At 36.1% G+C, this 22332-nt stretch overlaps 1 protein-coding gene across 5 annotated transcripts in view; it reads left to right on the forward strand.

Moving 5' to 3' along the window:
* LOC106071779 (zwei Ig domain protein zig-8-like) overlaps positions 1-22332 on the forward strand; it is a 247733-nt gene that overhangs the window by 216950 nt on the left and 8451 nt on the right. For all 5 annotated transcript variants that reach the window (XM_056032684.1, XM_056032693.1, XM_056032674.1 and 2 more), the window contains 2 exons: positions 13560-13779; positions 14748-14768. In XM_056032684.1, the coding sequence (XP_055888659.1) occupies positions 13560-13779; positions 14748-14768 (241 nt within the window). The remainder of the gene's footprint in view (positions 1-13559; positions 13780-14747; positions 14769-22332) is intronic.

A 22332-nucleotide genomic window follows, 5' to 3' on the forward strand; every position in this document is an offset into this window, starting at 1 on the left:
ATTACTTTTTGTTAAGTTTACTGATATACTGAACCAATTGGATTTGGGGCGTATATATTTTTGCGTACATTATCCCATGTCATATGTCGAATGTCAAAATGCAAGGGGCCCCCAAAGAGGTCAATCCCCCCGGGCCCCCAAATCCCTAGTTACGCCCCTGATAATGAAATCAATGGACCATCTTTTGTATTTTCATGTGTCAAAGTAAAAAACTATATGCGCAAAGTGTATTTCTTAAAATTAGATCTAGGTCTAAATCCTTTCTATCTTTTCTCATGTCACATTGTAGACATGGCCTAGATCCATAAAATACTATAGCTGTAATAGAGTCGGACAACTCTATTTTTTTTTTTAGGGTCTTAAGTTTGTTTTAGGGCTACAATACATACACTACGGTCTAAGTTAGTACCCAAGGAACATTCCTGCCTAGTTTTATCAAGATTGGTCAAGCGGTTTTGATGTCTATAAGTAACATACATACATACATACATACATACATACATACATACATACATACACCTCACATTCTACTTTATAATATAGATATACAAGAATTACTCGCTTAAGAGTATAGGATTTTGATTCTAGAAATTAAGAATAAGATACACGTACCACAGTGGAGGAGACATTATTTTGAAGCTCCAACTGACAACGGTGAAGAAATTAAAGTGTAAATGGGATGTTGGGGGGGGGGGGGAGAGATCGAGGATCTCAACCTTTTCATCGAATTTATTAGTACAGTTTTATTACTTTACACCGAACACCGACTTTTCCCACTCTAAAACTCATGGGTCGGGACCATGGACGCACTCTCTCATAACCCCCTGCATGGTATGTAATTGTCAAGTAGTGTAAGCGTCAATGTTGCCAGAGAAATAGAAGCAGTATTTGTTTGTAACAGATTGGCTAATGGTAGCTTCGAGTTTCTACACAGGAATGTAACTCATGGGGAGGAGATGATTTAAAATAATTTTTGTTTCGTTTTCGCAACTCGAAGATTCGAAAACACTAACTGTTTATATATATTGTCATTTGGTGTCGAGGATCTAATCAGTTTATTAAGTCTATAAGTTTTAAGCTTAATGTTAAGTTTATGCCTCTGTGAATGTATTTTTAAACTTTAATTCTAATGTGTTTTATTTCATGAAATACAGTTTGTGCTCTCTCGTTTAATGATTTTAACTTAGAAAATAAACGTAATTAGTTTATTTCAAAAACAGGATTTTTGTTGGTTCTTCACCATGTCAAAATTCATACAATGGGATATTGAGTCACCAGATTTAGCGGCTAAAAATACAAAGACTTTTGAATCACACAACTCCATTGTAATAATTAGTCTACCAACTGCCTGCATGAGAAATCATTGACCAATCGGGTCCTTTTTGACATACAAAGACTTTAAGGCTTTATCGAGGCATTCGTAACTTGCCATGACTCATGAGTGAATCGCAATACATTATGTCACTGCATTGAGTTGACGAAGCAGCCACGCAATGACCATGTGTGTGTGTGTTGTGTGTGTGTAAGTCTGAGTCATTACAAATATGTTTTTTTGTCCTCGGAGAACAATCCGAAAACAATTTCAGAGCAGTCCAGTTCGTTTTCTTTAAACAAAAAGTCCGAGCGCAAACATAACAATCCATTATGAGATCTCGCGACATTATGTTATTGATTCATTAAAATAAAAACACACCAGACAACTTTAGTTTCGGTTTAATGAGTCGTGTATTTACTAGCGAAAGAAAAAAAAAAAGAAAAAGAAAAGAATCTGAGCATGTTTAGACCATTTGTTGTTTTTTTTTTGTTTTTTTTTTTTACATTTACCATTAATTAATTTAAAAAAAAGACATTAATTTCAATGAAGAAGAGGGGGGGGGGATGTTCACTTGTTCATTTGAACATGGTGGTTTCCCGTATCTCCAGATCTGCAGTCAAAGTTTAAACTGTGCACACCAAACAAGAATTCGCAATTATTTGCAATTTCCTCACCCACTCTGAGACGGTAGCCAGTTGTTTAGTTGATGTGACCACCCTCTGGGTCCAATCACAAGCTCATGCAACGCTCGTATGAGTGATTGTGTGTGAGTTTGTGTGTGTGTGTGCTTGTGAGTGAGAGTGTACAAAATAATACAAATGAGGTGGGATGAGAACAAAGCGAATTAAAAAGGTGCTTCGGTGAATCCACCTTTCTGTACATGTGAGCCTGACCTTGTCTGTTTTTCGATTCGCTTTTTTTTTTACAAAGCTTATATCACTCTGTCTGTCTGTCTGCCTGTCTGTATTCTCCAAATTTTGAACACGTTATTCTCCCAGACCCATTATCTGATTAAGTTGAAACCTTAAACAATTATTTAGTATACCTAACAAACAAGAATCAATTAAAAAAAATTACCAAATAGACAATTAATTATTGATAATTAATTAATTTAGCTCGATATTGTTAAGGGAAATAAATCTTATTGTAATTATAGATATGGCTATAAATGTACAGTTGTTTCCTTATATTTTTTGTGTTAAAAGAAGTGGTTTCTTTTTTTTTTAATTTTGCTTGTTTCTTTACTAGACTTTTTTTTTAAATACAGAGTTTACTTGTACACTTGCATTGCAGTTAATGAAGTGAACACAAAGAGGACAATTAGATGCTGAGATGAACATTGAATTAAAACGAGAGTGTGCGGTTTTCTTTTCTTTTTCTTGTATATAATCATTGTGTATACGTATAAAATGAAATAAAAAATCAATTCCTACGGTATGTTCAAATAATAAAGTGAACAAAACATTCGCAAAAATGGGCCAGTGTGCGGATCGAACCAAAGATAGTCACGTTATATGCACGACGCTCTGACAACAGCTAAGCTGCATTACTACAAGTGGTCAAACATAAAAAGATAGATGTAGATTTTTAGATAACATCTAAATCGAAACTAAACCAGACGAAAATAAAAACCTACTATTTATAAAAAAAAAAAACTATGCCTCTTTTCTAGATCTTAGTTTGTTCTTAATTACTAATGAATATTAAATTTAAAAATAAATGGAATTCTTTTGTTTTTATTCCAAACCACGTTGAATAAGAAAACGATAATTTGACATCCCACCAGTGGTTCTTTTTATATATCATTTTTTAGACACTATAGAAACTGATTTTAGAGTCTTGCAACTGTAAGTGTAAAGTTCTGCATTGGAAATCATGTTATAATGAGGCCAAGAAAAAAGAGATAAAGTAAAATGTTGGAATGCACACCAAAGAATACTGGATAGTTTTACCATCTGGCAACTGACGACTATGTTGTAGGGACCTATTATAGTAGGCTATATACTCAAGGGTTTTGGACTTTGTTCAGCTCTGCCCCAGCACTTCCAGTGACATCGTCGGATTGTATTGATTTCTTGTTCTTTAGAAACAAAGGTTGATAAAATGTAGTGAATTGTCTTTTAGAAATGTTTTAATGTTTCTTAGTCTGACGTTATACGAATGATACAGTAGATGGTTCATTTGTGTCAGACATCATTGGCGTCAAGATGTCAACAAGTGATGCACAAACTACTGCCCGCTGACCTATCCGTCCCGTGATGCACAAACTACTGCCCGCTGACCTATCCGTCCCGTGATGCTCAAACTACTGCCCGCTGACCTATCCGTCCCGTGATGCACAAACTACTGCCCGCTGACCTATCCGTCCCGTGATGCATTGCTTTCTGGCCCCTCGAGACTTCTGGTAAAATTTCAATGAAACCGCAGAAAATTGTGGCCATTGATTGATGCGGCTCATGACATATATGTTAGAAATGTATATGGTCAACGGGCCTAAATAACACTGATTTAGACCATTCAAATGTCCGCCGAAGAAAGAACATTTCAGTGCTCTGTCCACCAGAGATATCAAAGGTCATCTACAGATAGTTTTCAGTCATTATTGAAATCTCAAAGCCGACAGTCTAATTCAGCATCGTAGTACATTAAAACAGGGACAATAAGTTAATTTTTAAAAAATAATAAATATTTTAATTACCACATCTATTTGTTTCTTTTATAAATTCCAGAACTTTAGAAATGAACATTATGACGTCATAGCCCAAACGTCAAGACGTGAACACTTCTAGGTTCAAACTCAAAACCATCGTCATGACTGTTCGAAGCACAAACAACACGACCAGGAAGCCCATTGTTGCATAAAATTAATAGTTTGAAAAAATAAAAAGGAAATGAATCAGCAAGACTGACTCACACCCTGAAGTGTCACGTGATTGGGTCTCTTGAAAATACTCTAAAATAACGCGAGTTGATGTGCAGACTCCACTGGTCATAACCAAGCGCACTCAATTTCAGACGAAAACATTAAGACAATATAACATAAACATATACACATTTTAGATCGCGCACACACACACACACACACGGGCATGCATTGCACGCAATCTTTCATTCATGTGTTTGTGAAAGGAAGCTTTAAAAAAGCGTCACGTGACTAGAGACACACACACAAACACGCACACACACATATACACACACAACGTAACGAAGACAGAGAAGACAAAAATCCAATAGTTTGTTTTGCATCCAAAGTGTCTCACAACTTCAACAGAGGAGGAACAACATCAAAAAATCATTCACACGTCATGCCGGGGAACATTCTGTTGGGTTGGTGATCTTTTATTGGCAATCAATGGAGATTCATCAGTTTGAGAAATAATGGCTTCAATCAAATAAGTTTGGTCCTACACACCATTCTGAAAAAAATTGCCGTAACACGATGACTGACAGGCGTGACACAATGACTGATACACTTGACACAACGACTGAAGCGCGTGACATTCTGGTTGACACATGTGACACAATGACTGACACACCTGACACTCTGACTAACGCAGGTGGCACAGTGACTGACGCATGTGACACAATGACTGACACACGTGGCACGAGGACTGACACATGTACTGATGTGTTGCTTTTTTAAGCGCCATTATGATCATTGTAAAAATGAAAAAAAAAACAATTCTTATCTTTGACGGTGGTATGTGGTTGCTATTACCGGAACCTGCCTTCCAATATCGTCGTTTTTTTAGACAGAGTCAGCGTTAGTTTTTGTGTGCAAGGTCATGAGAGTCATGGAGAGTGCCAGTTTTATGAATGATATGTTGGGTTATTTAATAATCAACTGATGTATTTGTTACTTCTTCAGTTTGAACAAATATTTAAGAGAGAGTGGACATTAATTTAAAATCAGGAAAAGGCTCTATTTCAGCTCCTGTCTTACCTGATCTGTAATTCCGTTTAAAAGATAATTTATCTATTTTTTTAAATATATTTTTCAACTTGCGGGATCTGTGAATAAAAATACATTGCGCAAAGGGAAGATGAAAGCCTAGCGCGAGGAGAGGAGTATTTTCTGAATAAACAATGAAAGCATTCACAAAGTTAAAAAAAAACGTGTAGTTGGTAATTTTTTTAAAACATTAAAATATTTCCCGTCAAAAGTAAAATCATTACTTTTTTTTTTTTTACAATCTTACTTACTTAGGTCCTCCCGCGCCGTTCGGCGCATTGGGCGGCAAGCTGTCTCCATAAAGATCTGTCACTGGCAATGTCTGAAGCCTCCTCCCACCTGGTGTCCACTGTTCTGAGGTCCTCCATGAAGGTGTGTCGCCAAGTAATACGAGGACGTCCCTAATTGCGCTTTCCTCGTTTTGGCTTCCATGTTATCGCAACTCTTGGTGTGCGTAATTCATTTTGACGTAGAACATGTCCCGCAAACCTCATGCGACGCTCAGTCACAACCTCACTAAGTGTTCGACTCCCAGTTCGGCATAGGATTTCCTTGTTTGAGATCCGGTCTGTGTAACTGACTCCCAAAACCGTCTCAGCCATCTCTGTTGAGCCACATTTAGTCTTTTCTCAATTTTGACAGATGACTTCCACGTCTCACATGCATATGTAGCAGTTGGAATGACGATTGTGTTTAGAAGGTGTATTTTTGTCTCGAGTCCATTGGCTTGGCTAGTCCAAATAGGCTGCAGCCTTTGGAAAATGCTCCCTGCCTTTCCTATTCAGCACGCTACATCATGGTAAGCATCTCCATCATTTGTTGTGATGCTGCCAAGGGACGTGAACTTGTCCAGCTTTTCAAGCTTTGACTCGCCAAGTCTGACGGGGGCACCCTTTGCCTTATATCCCACTCGCATAATTTTAGTCTTATCCAAGTTTATGCGGAGGCCAATTTTAAGTGCCTCTCTGTCTAGGCTCTCCGTCATTTCTTGAATGCATTTATTTGTAGCCCCGAGTAGTGCAACATCATCAGCAAAGTCCAAGTCCGTCAATCGGAGTTGTTCATGCCATGGAATACCAAAGGCAGTCTGGTTCATTGCTCTCCTCATTATGTAGTCGATGGAAGGGAGATAAGATGCACCCCTGTCTCACAACTGTCTCGATTGTAAAAAACTCTGTTGTTCCCTCTTCCGCCATCTGCCAGTCCCAAGCCCGGGTGAGAAAGGAGGAGGGTTTGGCGTGGGGCTAGCGACACCACCCTGTAAAACCACTATTGCTACAGAAACGGCAAACTCGACACATAATGAAAACTATACATGCGGCGAGGGCGGCCAAACCCTGATGACGGTGTTGGATTTTTTTTACAATCAATCGTGTTTAAAAAGGTGCGCTACAATAGTGTGTTTTCAGTAAATACTCCTAATACTAGCGTTTCGCAACCTGTCGAGTGCAACAAATGGAGCGCGAAGGCTACTATTTATTTTCCAAGGGAGACTATTCCTGTTGTATCTAAATATTGGTAAACATTAATATTTGACTATCAACTAAAGAGACACATTTTTTTCTCGTCCTAGAAGTAGGTCACACATGTTACCTTTACGTCAGCAACAAGACTGACAAAAACATTTTCTTGCTGAAGAGAGCTCGCTACCTTGAATCCATCCGTAGGTTCTATGTCCGCGTGTTTGAATCTCTACTAAGTACTTCACAACTGTTCTGTTGTCGTCTATACCATAAGTACTTCTTAGCTGTTATATTGACGTCTATACCATAAGTACTTCACAACTGTTCTCTTGACGTCTATACCATAAGTACTTCACAACTGTTCTGTTGACGTCTATACCATAAGTACCTCACACACTGGCGGATCCAGGGGGGGGGCGGTAGGGGCGATCGATGGCATCAATCCGCCCCCCCCCCCCACCATACACTTTCGAGTGGGGGGGCGGTCCTATTTATTTGTAGAAATCACAGCTTGCTAACAGAATCAATTAAATATCTATATGATTAAAACTTGTTATTGGTATTTTAACCGGTCTTTGTATAATTTCGTTCACCTGTTGGCCGATTGGAAGGGGAAGAGCGAATACCTCCACCGCCCTTCCCATCTAAACCCTTTGTGTGGGGGGGGGGCGGTCCTACTTTTATGGAGAAATCATAGTATGTGAACAAAATTAGTCGAATATCTATATAATATAAACAGGTGGAAGTGCGATACATGCAATCTCCTTCCCCCCATCGGACAAATCAATACTTTTTCTTTTTGTATTATAGTAAGAAATTACAAAATTAAAAAAAATCTGTCACTAATATAATTTATATATGCTATAAAGTAAATTCTTATATCGAGTCGCCCAACCCCTATTCTTTAATGCAAAATGCAATCAATAGCAGAAATTATAAAAAGGAGCGAGAATTAATCGTTTTCATTTTACCGCCCTTCCCCTTTCCAGACAGAGTTTGTGTAATTTGACATGAATTTATCATAACTATTTTAAGAAAGACTTTGCTTTGGAAAAGTTATAATTCAAACGAAATTTTTCAATATAACAGTCACGGTTGAGATGAGTTCAAATGCCAGATAATCTTTTCCTAGTCGACTTTTTCCAACCTTTACTCTATCTCATATTTTTCTAGATAAATAAATTTAGGACTATAACTCAAAATTTATGCTAGAATTTTATTGAATATTATTAATCGAATTTTTTTTTTCGGCGGCGATCCTCAAAACCTTAATCTAAATATGTGGGATATCTTATCTTTTCAAAGAACAAATCAGTTGTATTTGCAATGTATTAAGGGACTATAAATTCATATTAGAATATTTTTCTCATTATTCAAAAGGCACTTTATAATAGAATGAATAATGAGCTGTAGGTCAGGAGAATGCGTTACTGCAGTGAAGAATGCCAGAAAACGCTTTTAGCGTCTTGGCTTCGCCCCGAACCTCACTGATGAATAATAAGCTGTAGATGTCAGGAGAATGCGTTTCTGCAGTGAGAAATGCAAGAAAACGCTTTTGGCGTCGGGGCTTCGCCCCGAACACCACTAATAAGTAATGAGCTGTAGATGTCAGGAGAATGCGTTTCAGCCGTGAAAAATGCAAGTAAACGCTTTTTGCGTCGGGGCTTCGCCGCGAAACCCCACTGATAAATAATCAGCTGTAGATGTCAGAAGAATGCGTTTCTGCAGTGAAAAATGCAAGAAAACGCTTTTGGCGTCGGGGCTTCGCCCCGAACACCACTAATAAGTAATGAGCTGTAGATGTCAGGAGAATGCGTTTCAGCCGTGAAAAATGCAAGTAAACGCTTTTTGCGTCGGGGCTTCGCCGCGAAACCCCACTGATAAATAATGAGCTGTAGATGTCAGAAGAATGCGTTTCTGCAGAGAAAAATGCAAGAAAACGCTTTTAGGCGTCGGGGCTTCGCCCCGAACCCCACTGAAGAAGCTTACAGCGCTCTTTCAAACCCCCAAGCTTGCAAGAGAAAGACTGTTTTTTTTTTCTGTTTTTTTCGCTGAAGATTGAGAAACAGTCTTATTTTATTCTCATATGTCGAATATATATATATATATATATATATATATATATATATATATATATATATATATATATATATATATATATATATATATATATGCTGTACGCACGTTTATGCATAGGGTTAGGGTTTACTGGGCGTTAGGGTTAGGGTTTGGAAAAAAATCGCCCCCCCCCACTCCAAAGTTCTGGATCCGCCAGTGACCTCACACCTGTTCTTTTGACGTCTATACCATACGTACTTAACAACTGTACTGTTGACATCTATACCATACGTACTTCACAACTGTACTGTTGACGTCTATACCATAAGTACTTCACAACTGTACTTTTGACGTTTATTCTATAAGTACTTCACAACTGTACTTTTGACTTCTAATCTATAAGTACTTCACAACTGTTCGGTTGACGTCTATTCTATAAGTACTTCACAACTGTTCGGTTGACGTCTAATCTATAAGTACTTCACAACTGTTCGGTTGACGTCTATTCCAAGACCAAAACATGCTCGCTACAAGTACAGGTCGTGTTGCTAAACTCCAAGATGACAAGTCCGCCTTACGCCAGCCTACTCCTTCTATATCGGTTTTGTATTTGACCTACCTATTTGGCCAATATGAACAGCATGTATGCTCTCCTGACACAAAGAAGATTACGCTGGCTCGGACATGTCACCCGCATGCCAGATGGTAGAATCCCGAAAGATATCTTATATGCTGAGCTTGTGGAAGGAGTCAAACCCAAGGGCCGCCCAAGACTAACATATAGAGATGTCTGCAAGCGAGACATGAGAGCCTCAGGCATCAGTGAAAGTATGTGGGAAAACATAGCCAAAGACCGGAGTGCATGGAGACAGACTGTGCGTGCTGGGACAACCCTTGCTGAGAACAAAAGAATTGAAGCGACTTTAATCAAGAGGGAAAAAAAGAAAGCTGCCCTGTCTGCTAGCCCTAAATCAGAGGCATACACATGTACGAATTGTGGCAAAGTCTGCCGTTCTAGAATTGGCTTGATTAGCCACACCAGATTCTGCCCGTCTCAAGATTAAGCCAAAACCAGTGACTCACTTGGGCGCATCCATTGCCTTTCGAGACAAAAGGAGCCATATACTCACTTTTAGCTATGATTAAACAGATGAATAGTGCACTTTAAATGCCAGTAAATTTTATTTCAACACCTAGGGACTTTAGCATGGTAATAAGGATTAACTTTGAATATCCGTCATTATAGAATCAAGATTATCAATTATCCAGAGAAACAGAATCTCAGGTAGATACAGCTTTCGTAGTGCTGTTTGTGAGGGTATAAGTGTGTGTGTTTGAATTTCATTATAACAAAGCTTATGTCATCTCACTCTGTCCGTCTATCTGTCTGTCTGTCTGGTAAACAAAGTTTCTGAACCCATTCTCGGATCAAGTTGAAACGTTTCACAATTATTCATTGCTATAGACAAGACAGGGTAATTGATTTTGAATAATGGAAATAACTTCTACATTATTGATAGATATACTTAAAAGTGCGGAGTTCTTCCCATTTGATAATATTTGTTTTGTAAAAAAAAAAGGATTTTTTAATATTCGGCTTGTTTTATTGCTCCCTTTCCCCCCTAAACAGAGATTGTGGATACACTTCTTGTTGTGGATACACTTCTTGTTTTGTTTTCCATGTATGTTTTCTGTACCATTCTTCTGAAAACGGAGCATTAGTCTTGCTTTATTATAAAGTGACCACATACAGTACTCATTGTGCAGTCCTGGAATCATGGTTTGTTATGAAATGACCACATAGAGTACCCGAAGTGCTGTCCTGTAGTATCCCTCACATCTAGTTAGCACTATTATCAAACATATATTATTCATTCATTCGCCAGTACATGCCAATCGATAAATATCATTGGGCCAATCAGAAAGAGATGAATTACTTTGGCCTGTCCTAGAGTTCTGTCGACTTTCAACATCCTATTAATTCCCGACGTACGATCTCCCAATCTCTTTCCACCCCCCCACCCCTATTTTTTTGTTCGATAGGGGCCTATTGATTGATTTCTTTTTTTTCAAACACTTCTCTTTATTTGGAATCTTCACATTTTCTCTCTCAAGAATTGTCTTCATAGTTGTTCTCATTTACTGTATTATAAAATTCTGAAACTGTTGTATCATTATTTGTAAATACAGTTCTTTCTAATAAATGACATAAAATGTATGTCATTGTTAAGGAAACTGTGACTACTGAGAAATAATGAGAATGTCTTTGACACGACTGTGTTTTGGTTTGGAGAGATGTGTATTCTTTCCAAAATCATAAGATATACGCGGATTGAGAGGTGCCAATAAATCAATGGCAACTCACTACTTGGATTCACTATAGAAACAAAGGGCTGAATACATGTATATTTAATGCTTTTAAACTTCGTTAAATAAAATAAGTTATTCAAAAATAAATCACTTGTGCAATGATAACAGTAAATACTATGATAATAAACCGTTACAGAATATGGAATACTTGGAGCAACGAATTAGGACTAGAGAACATCGACCTAACACAATGAGTAATGACCCCTTATAGCTAGATCCACGCTCCTTAAATAGTACCGTACACAGATATTTCTGGATTTTTTAGTCACTAATAGTACATTCTACTAGCTTCCCAAAATTTCACCATGAACGTTTATTCAAATCGCGGTTGTCTAACAGGATCCCACGCACACGCAATGTGACCTAATGATACGGATAGTATACGTACTACTGGTTAGACGATATTGTGAGTTAATACAAGAAATTCAAGAACTCATTGACCTCAGAATTAAATGTCATCCCCTCATCTGTTGATGGCACTTGTTAACCTTAATTGTTTTTCAAGCAAGTCTAATTGTCTAGGTATAAATCTGTGCTATTTTCGCTTATTTACTTGCATTAATCTTTCATATCATTTCTATGTATAAATGTTTTTTATCAAATGAGAATATATCTAAAAAAAAACAACAACAACATAGTTCTAGATATCCCCCCCCCATGGGCGTGTCAGAGAGTTCATCTGTTTTATTTCATGTCATCCTCACAAGATTAATGACCTTTTTAAAAAAAATTCTATAATTAACTTTTTGCGTTCTCATTTTGATTATCAAATTTTTTGTTTTGTTTTAATTCTAATGAGCAATTAAAGTGTGTGCATGTTTTCGCTCTTGGAGTGCGTGTTTAAGAAGTTTTCTTCGAAAACGTGTGTTTTGTTGGTTTTTACAGGAGCTATATTGGGAACTAGGAACTAGGGAAGTTTTTACATTTTTTAATTTTGTTAAAGAAATATCTTAGCTTCTGTAATCTCTCTCTCTCTCTCTCTCTCTCTCTCTCTCTCTTTATATATATATATATATATATATATATATATATATATATATATATATAATTCTCTTCTTCCCTGAACAGTTTAAACGAGTAGTAAGGAGTAAAGGAAAGATCACTCTACGGATAGTCCACGTGAAAAGAAGGGGGGGGGGGGGGGGGGGAGAACACGTAGTCACAAAATAGCAGGGGACAGGACCGTTGCTATATCACTTTTTTTTTTTATTTCTACCTCACGTTAAAAAAAAAGGGGTGGGGGTGGGGGAGTAATCTAGGCCTACTCTGTAGTGACTATCGAAGCGACAGAGAACGCTCAAGAGTTTGGACACAATGGAAAGATCACTCTTTTATTTTTGCAACTCGGACGGAGGGAGTTATCCTAGGTAATTTAAGAGTGAATAAAAAGACAATTTCGTCTGTATATTTCAGGAGATTGGTATGAGTTTTCAAAAGATTTTAATAATTTCCGGATATTTCCAGAACTTTTTCGTATATTTTGCAATTTCAGGAAATTTCTAGGACCTCCTGTCAAATCGACAGGAGGCCGCGGGAAATCTGCTATAAGTTATAAAACAGTTTAATTTAATAATTTATACACCTAAAATTAGCGAGGGTCCTATAAAAGTGCTGGGCCCACTGCGGTCGCATAGGTTGCAGTGGCCTAAGGTTGGCCCTGCAAAATAGCTGCGTATGCTACGCCACCGGTCGACTAGTACTCTATATTCTACTAAAGAACTAAATGCTTTTTTAATAGCCATATGTAGTAGGAGCTTTCACTGATTTTACAATGTCCCATTTTCCAAGTAAAGAGACTTTAAATCTATTTCTGGTATGTTCAGCATGCGGGCAGGCGGGGGATGAAGAGGCGCCGTGCAAAGAACATAAAAGAAAAAAAAAGGAACAAATTATTTTTTAAAACGTAGCCTATTATTATTCTAAAACTATAAAATGAAATATGTTTAGGCCTAGTTGATTTCTGCAGATTTGACCTTTAACACTGTTTCAAGATTGAACTTCTGTTAAACATAGTAATGCTCACCAATTATAATGATAACCAACATTCAAATAAGATAAACATATTCACCACACGTAGCTTCCATTTCATAGACAATTTTAGAGTTTTAGCTACTCGGGCAGGCTCATTGTCTGATTTCTAGTTTCTTACGTCTGATGTTCATGTGTGATATTTTATGTCTGGTGTCTTGAGTCTGTGTCTTAAGTCTGGTTTATGTCTAGTGTTTACGTGTGATATTTTATGTCTGGTTTTCATGTGTGATATTTTATGTCTGGTGTCTTAAGTCTGGTTTATGTCTGGTGTCTATGTTTTGTGTCTTAAGTCTGATATTTATGTTTGGTGATTATGTCTGATGTTCATGTCTGCTATTTTACGTCTGGTGTCTATTTTTATTTTCAATAGGTATCGTGGAGGTTTATCGAGGAAGACAAGTACCTGACTATCGGTACAATGGCCTGGTCACCAGATGATAACATCTCTGTTGAGCATGTCAAGCATAGTGAGGAGCACGAAGACTGGACACTGGTCATTCCTAAAGTGAAAAAGTCTCACGCAGGACTATATGAGTGTCAGCTAACCTCGGTGGCAGGATACCACACTAACGTGCGACTGAATGTTGTGGGTGAGTCCAACACTTTACACCCTTGACCTATTTCCTATATATTTATTTAAGTCTCCTGTTATTGGATCTACATACATTTTTTATATCAATTCTGTAAAGGATTCTATTGCTAGTTTAATCTTACGCACCTGATTTGAAATCTTTCATGGCGAGCGACGTGCTGAGACTATTCCCTAAGACCACGTGAAAGTAATCGGGCAGTGTATTGTAGGTCTCCAAGCCCCCGTGCTAACCCTACACACCAGAGTACTAATCCTACACACCAGAGTACTAATCCTACACACCAGAATACCAGCCCTACACACCGGAGTACTAATCCTACACACCAGAGTACTAATCCTACACACCAGAATACCAGCCCTACATACCAGAGTACTAATCCTACAGACCAGAGTACTAATCCTACACACCAGAGTACGAATCCTACACACCAGAGTACTAATCCTGCACACCAGATACTACTTTCACATCTATCTACAGCTTCTATTGAGACCCAAAGCACTTCTAAATGGTTCATTCTCACGGGATTATGTCGTGAACTAGACTCTGGAAACTTGTCTGATTGAAATGTGTCTGAATTAAGACGATTAGATTGTGCACAGACATCGACACAGACATAGAAGATTAACCCAAACTTATTTTTTCTTAAACAATTAATATTTACATAAGATGTCTACAATACAATCAAAATATAAAAAAAAGATTTCCATAATTTTTTACAAAACAAATGACAAATTCAAAGCCAATCTCTTGTTTAAAATCGAAATGTTCTCTTTTTTAAATAATTTATAAATTGTAAAAGAAAAGGAAATCTCCCAGTGCTTCTATAAACTTACACATTTGTATAAAGAAATAAACTTTATAGAATAAAAGAATAAATAAACCACAATTTATAGTATCAAATTGTTATATGTTCTTTTTTTTATTAGAGATTTACATATTGTTGAATATATTTTTTTTCTTTGCAGGTCCACCTATTACAATACCAGGTGAGTTCGTTGCGCTGTTTGCTACTGAAATGCATAAGGCATTTTTAAAAGATGCATACAAAACTAAATATATTCATTCAAAATATGACTTACACACAATATGACAATATATCTTATCTTATCTTATATAATACAGACGTTACTTCCAAAAAGAAGATGATCACTTCCTACGCGCCATGCATCTAATTATGCATATCAACCAATGACCCAAATGTATTGAAATGCACATGACAATTTTTAAAAGATGCATACAAAACTAAATATATTTATTTATTCAAAATATTGCTAACACAATATATTGATAATAAAGAACAGATTTATAAAGCTAACAACAGGTTGACAAAAAAAAAGAAAAGATGGAATGATATTTTAATGGAATATTTGACTAGAATTCCGGCAGTGTTGACTCTGGAAGCCCATATGCCTGCCTACTGGCAAGAATCATTTCAATGCAATTGTTATACATCTAGTTTGTTGATCTGGTGAATGAAATGTCGTTTCATATATGGCAGGCTAACGTGAACGTCAATATAAAACAAGATTACAAAGAGAGTTTGTGTTACACAAACTCAGAGGCGGCCCCCGTCGAAGTCGGATCCCTGTCGGATCTGCATATTCGCAAATAATATTCAAGAGGTGATTTAATTTTGATGGTCAAAAGTAATAATGTTTCAAAGATTCATTTGCCGTAAATTTAAATTAAATAAAAAATAGTAGATTAGTTTTAGTATATTAAAACATTACAATATTGATCAAAACGTTTGGAAATGAAAATCTACACTTTTTTTTTTACACTTTAAGTTTAGAAATTGAAATTCTACATCTTAATCTAGTCTATTTTAGTCTAAACTAGATCTAGAAATTCTAGATCTAGACTCTAAAATAATTTTAATTAGAATTTAAATCCAGATCTAGATATACTGTAATAAAAATCTAGATCTAGTTTAAAAAAATCTAGATTAAATCTAAATCAAGATATCATTCCTTTTTTAAACGCGAGTCACATAACAAGGCTTAATAAACATTACTATACCGAGTTCTTTTTTCATTTCATTTGAAGAATTAATTCCATATAACGTCAGAGGGAAAAAAAAAAACACTACGTCACACGGCCTAGCTAGACTAAAAATCGCCTTCATCATTACGAGCTATTTATCGAGTGTTCATAGACTTTGGTGCACCGAGTGCGTTCTTTAAGCATTTCATTTAAAGAATTCATTCCATATAACGTCAGAGGGAAAAAAAAACAACACTACGTCACACGGCCTAGCTAGACTAAAAATCGCCTTCATCAATAAGAGCCATTTATCGAGTGTTCATAGACATTGGTGCACCTAGTGCGTTCATTAAGCATTTCATTTAAAGAATTCTTTCCATATGATGTCTAAGGTAAAAAAAAACCACTACGTCACACGGCCTAGATAGACTAAAAATCACCTTCATCAATACGAGCCATTTATTGAGTGTTCATAGCCATTGGTGCACCGAGTGCGTTCTTTTAGCATTTCATTTAAAGAATTCATTCCATATGACGTCAAAGGAAAAAAAAACACTACGTCACACGGCTTAGTTAGACTAAAATATATTTTCATTAATACGAGCACTTTTTCGAGTGTTAATAGACATTGGTGCACCGAGTGCGTTCTTTTAACATTACATTTAAAGAGTCCATTCATATGACGTCAAAGAAAAAAAATTCCATTACCTCACAATAGGCTAGTACCGGTACCATAAAAAAATGTCTTTATTTACACGAGATATTTAACAAGGGTTCATAGACATTGGTGCACTGAGTTCTAATAGAATTTATTTAAAAAGGATCAAAGCCGCATTGTTTTTGCGTTTTGTCTGTCAGTCGGTCTGTCTGTCATCTTGATATAAAAAAAGAACCACTAAAAGTTATTAAAAATTGATTAACCTTTATTTTACGTTTCAAAACATCGCAATAATTTTTAGGTATGAACACAATTGAAAAGTTTATATAATAGATTGTTCCGGATGTTTGTATAAATAGTAAAAGAAAAAGAGAATTTCAGATAAATGTAATACCGTTAATTAAATTTTTTGGATGGTCTCGTATAAAAATTAGATGTACTACAGCCATGTGGAGAGATTTTCATACCTTACTTTGGAGTTTGGATTCTGTTTTCCTTAAAAATCGGAACATAATATTAACGATAATTAGATTTTTACATGTTTTAGGTAGAAAGTTAAATGTACTGTAAGAGAGTAGTGAGTTAAAATATTTTTCATAAAAATCCGTAAAAACATTATTTCGTAAATGAGAAGATCATTTGTTTATTAATTAGAAGAGGGAGTTCAAACAATTATTTGGCGTTAGTAGATTTTTAAATTAATTCGGAAATTTCTGGCGACGATTTGTAAGAAACAAAATCCGGAACTTTCTTTATCGATTACAAAACTTCTATGTTATGTTTTAGCAAGAAAACTAAATGTCTAAAAAGTCATTTTCAGTAATCATTTCTAGTAAATTACTTTATTTTAAAGCCCTGAACAACCTATTGTCGATATTTTTAAAATTTGTTTAAAGATGAAAATACGGAACAATTTGATATTGATAACCAAATTATAGTGACGCATTGTCAAATAATATAAGTGTAATATTAGTAAATTATGCGATTTTAAACAATCATTAGGCATAATTCATGTTTTATAAAACAATATCCGGAACATTTTTACACTTAATGAAATATAAGTCAGTATAGAGATTTTGATTTAGAATTAATATGCTATTTACATAAAAAACGGAACAACATATTATTGATAATGTGTTTTTGCAACGTTTAAGCATGGAAATTGAATGTAATATAAATTAGAAGAGCAAAAAAACATTTGTTGGGGTTGATTAGTTTTGCCAAAAAAAATCCGGAACAATCAATTTTTAGATACTTAAAACTATTGAGATGTTACGGGAGGAACATTAAAGTGTAAATCCGATTTTCAATAGCTTTTAGAGTTCTAGTTTTTTAAATCTAATCGTGACGGACAGACCGACCAACAGACAAAACGCACAAAAATAATCTTCTTTTATTCGGATGGGGGCACTAAACAAAAAATAAATAAAATCTGATTTTTTTTTTTAAAGTTTAAGGAATTGGTTTAGTACCTGATCATGTAGCGACGTTACGCTACTGCACGAAAATCGCTGCATAAAAAGTCCATAAAAAAAATGTGTGTGATATTTACATACAAAATGCATTATTAGCCTTTATAAACAAACAGAAATGTTTTTTTTTTAATTTTAGCAGCTAGTTGACCAGAAAAAATATCTTTAACTATTATTTATTTTGTTGTAAACATTTCCTGTACATTTTTAAAATATATTTGACTTAGTGATACTGAAAATACACAAAAATCGTCAATCTTTGTTAGCATATTGTAACATTGCCTCCCTTATATTTACGTAATTGTTTTAGAATTGGTGTATTTTTATGAAAAAATCGCTTGCATAATTAATTTTATAATATAAACGGTTTGCTTTTAGAAAACCAAAAGTAGCCGTTGCACCTAAACTTTTGAAGCCGCATTTAATGATGAAATAATATTTTTCATATCTCTTCTAGTTTTCGAGATCTGAGTGTGACAGACGGATAGACGGACAGACGGACATTTTGCACAAACCTAATAGCGGCTTTTTCCCCTTACGGGGGCCGCTAAAAAAAGGCCAAGATTCTAACAGCCTAGAGACCAATTTCTAATGACTGACGTGATTGTTTACATGTCTTTCTAATGAGATTACAATCATGTGAAAGTTTGACTGTTGTAACGCTGGTGTTGAGCAGTGAATACAATGTTGTAATTCTAACACTAGTTTTAGGGACTCAACAACCAAGTTAGCCTGGGATATTAGAATTTACCTATACGAAATCAAATACAAGAATTAGGGTACACGCAGAAAATTCTGCAATTCACAATTTAGTCTATTTCATTTTAGAACTAAATCCACAGGAATAACTAAATAATTAAGCCTATAACGTACCGACTTCTCTAAACAAATGTGATCCTTGTATTTCCGACCAAAGAACTTAGGCCTAACAAAGCAATGAAAGTTAGATTATATTTTAGCTTTTAATTACTGCATTCATTCATCATTGGCTTCCTTCAGTCGTAGAACGACTTTGGTTCATCTCGAACACTTTTTCATATGGATGTGGAGCCCTAGTTTGGAGAGACACTCCCGTCCACATATAAAGCGACGTGAAAGCCTAGGCATTGTTTATTGTCGGAACGATGGCGCCCACACGTAGTTCCCCCTTCTCCGCGCAGCTGATGTGACCAAAGGAACGGACTATCCGATACAGTTAGGGATCAGTAGCGCGCAAGCTCGACCAGACCACTATCTGCCTAAGGGTCACCATGATTTTTCCTCAGGGTTATCTCCCGAATCTTTTCCCGTGTTTGGGTATAGCCGCAAGGCAGCGGAGGTATGGATTCAGAGTTTTCCTTCTCCTAGATGCGTAGCCAACCAAGGCTAACGTGCCCCTCCTGCCCGAAGCTTACTGGTTTCCAGTTGCTCGCCTTTGCTCCTTCCTCCTGTCGGTGATAACAGTTTCGCCGGGCTCAGTATCTGAGCCACACGTGAAGGCCAGGAGTTTGAGTGGTTGTCAGAGGCTCTTTGAGACGCGTGCCATTGGGAGCATTTTATAGGTAATGGTACCCCATGACGTATTAAACCTAGAATCAGCTGGAGTCAAATATGCCGCCAAAATATTTTGTTTACTTTCCGTGACCTTGACTATTTGTATTACGTCAGAACTATAAATAATCCACTGAACAAAATGGTTTCTTTCACCTGTGAATCTATTAAACTGAATCAACTAGAACTACAGAAATGTGCATGCATCAGTTCATGTTTAAATGTCTTTGCTCTCATTCAGGCGATCTTCTTGTGTATCGCTAGTGTACTTTAGCAAGTGAAAAGTAGGCTCTATTTAACAAAACATTTGTGGTGTGGCAACAACATAGAACAAAATTATCCTGTTTTATTATGACCATTGAATAGCAGGATCTATTACACAAAGCTCCTTGTCTTGTGGACCGTCCAGGGCCTGAATCGAATCACTCAGCCCTGAATAATAGAATCCCATTGGTCGTTGAGAAGCTAGACTGCTGCCGTAATATTTCAATAGGTTAGAAAAACAAGGGCAATCACAATCAATACTCAGACTGACACTCGAGGTGGTTGTCGATCTTTATTTCTTCTGCCAGGCCGAAGCTCTATGGAATTATCTATGTCAGTGAGCAGCTATTGTGACTTGCTTGCTATGAAATGTTCCGACTGCACGTGTGGGGTTTCAAAAATCACTGGTATCTGTTGGAGCCAGAAGATTTGGACACAAGAGAAAAAAAAAGTCTCTCGCCGTCTTTGTTAAAATGGGAAAATTTATATGTTATAGACATACAGAAGCAATTTTTTTTTTTTGAAAAAAAAGCAGGACAGGGTAAGATATAGGTCAGTGCCAAATATGGTTTTCGGAAACATAGAAGGGCTAAACTGTTATACAATAAAAAAAAAAATTAGAGATAATTAAAAAAAATATTTTCAACTTTATATTCATTATTATTTATCAAAAACTTAGACAAATGTTTGAGGCCTCCAAGACAGTGTGTGCGCACTAATCTATAACAAGTGTTGCCTATAGGTAAATCCTACAATAAAAAGATGTACATAGTAGCATCATGTGTGCTTCCAGGATAGAGGGAATAAAGAAATATGTATAGAGAATAAAATACATGTAATAGTTAAAGTCAATAATATGTCTCTAGAATACAGAGATACACAAAATATATAGCGTGAGAGTGTATGAAACGTATAGATGACTATATATAACATCTAATATATGACTATATATAACTTCTAATATATGACTATATATAACTTCTAATATATGACTATATATAACTTCTAATAGATGACTATATATAACTTCTAATATATGACTATATATATCTTCTAATATGTGTCTATAAGGTAGAATGATAAACTTATAAGAATAGAGAGAAAAATGATTACAATAGCCACAATAATTGCAGCGTCTAACGTGTCTCTGGGCAAGATACACGCAGAATTATGAATATAGAGAAAATGTGCACAATATTGAAAGTAGCATCTTTTCCAGGGGAGATGGAGGTAGTTACAGGAATAAAGAACAGTAATTCCTGACGGGGTGAGACAAATGATTGCCTGGCAGTGCTCACGTTGTGTAATACCGCCAATCAGTTGACACGACATCGATACATATAAAGCAATACTTTGAAATCATGGAGATCTGGGTTTTAGTGTAGGAAAGCTGGAGTTAGTCAATACTTACGTCGCCATTTATCTGCTTGTGTGTGGTGTATGTGTGTGTGTGAGGAATATCAGAGAGAGAATGAGTGTGTGTGAGAGAGGTGAGAGAGAACACAGATAGCGAGAGAGACAGGGAGAGAAAGAGAAAGGGTAAGAGGAAAGAAAGTGTGAGTCTTTGAAGACAGAGAAAATCCGAAAATTAAAATATGTGGGAAAAAAAGAGAGAATGGTCTCAAATTTTAAATATCTCCAATTATTAAGAAAAAAAACCCTGCTGCAACGCATGGGAATGTCATTCCGGAACTATCACGTGATTGAACACAATAAATTTCGCAGCATGGGCTCAAAAGTTCTTTCTAAAAAGCACGACGCACAAGTTTGTGTGTAATAAGATCAAGGGTTTTCTTTTCATCACATCTTTAGACATGCTCTTTTTCTTTTTTACTTCACTCTTTTTCTCTCTCTCTCTCTCTCTCTCTCTCTCTCACACACACACACACACACACATACACACACTGCCGCTCTTTCAACTAATTCATTTTAAAAAATCAACCAATATTTGTTTAAAATATATACAAGAAGATTTATATCTTTCAAATCACTAGATATATTAGTATCTATTATATAAGTTTATAAGTTTGGCCTAATTGTTGAAATGTTATAGAACTATACTTCTACTTTTTAATTTACTTATCTGATGGTGGATAAACATTGAAGGAAACGCTTAGCTTACTTTCTATTTTGTAGACAAAGTTTGAAATTATTTTAAAACGGGGAAAACGAACAAACACTTAAGAGATAAACTTAGAAGGAACAAGAGAAAGAAGTAGAGAGTATGAAAGGAAAGATAAATAAAAAGAGAGAGGGAGATAGAAAGAGAATGGAGTGAGGAAGAAAGAGAGAAAAAGAGAAAGGAAGAAACAGGGGGGCACAGTGAGAGGGAAAAGAGAGATGCTTTCTTATATTTTATAAATTTCTTTTCATATTGTGCTTTTATCTTATATTTTCTCTATTTAAAGTGTTCTTGTTTATTCTCCATCCCCAATCCTATTTTAAAATGACCACCATCCCCAATCCTATTTTAAAATGACCACCATCTCCAATCCTATTTTAAAATGACCACCATTCCCAATCCTATTTTAAAATGACCACCATCTCCAATCCTATTTTAAAATGACCACCATCTCCAATCCTATTTTAAAATGACCACCATCCCCAATCCTATTTTAAAATGACCACCATCCCCAATCCTAT

Source organism: Biomphalaria glabrata, chromosome 1, assembly GCF_947242115.1.
Source record: "Biomphalaria glabrata chromosome 1, xgBioGlab47.1, whole genome shotgun sequence".
NCBI lineage: Eukaryota > Metazoa > Mollusca > Gastropoda > Planorbidae > Biomphalaria > Biomphalaria glabrata.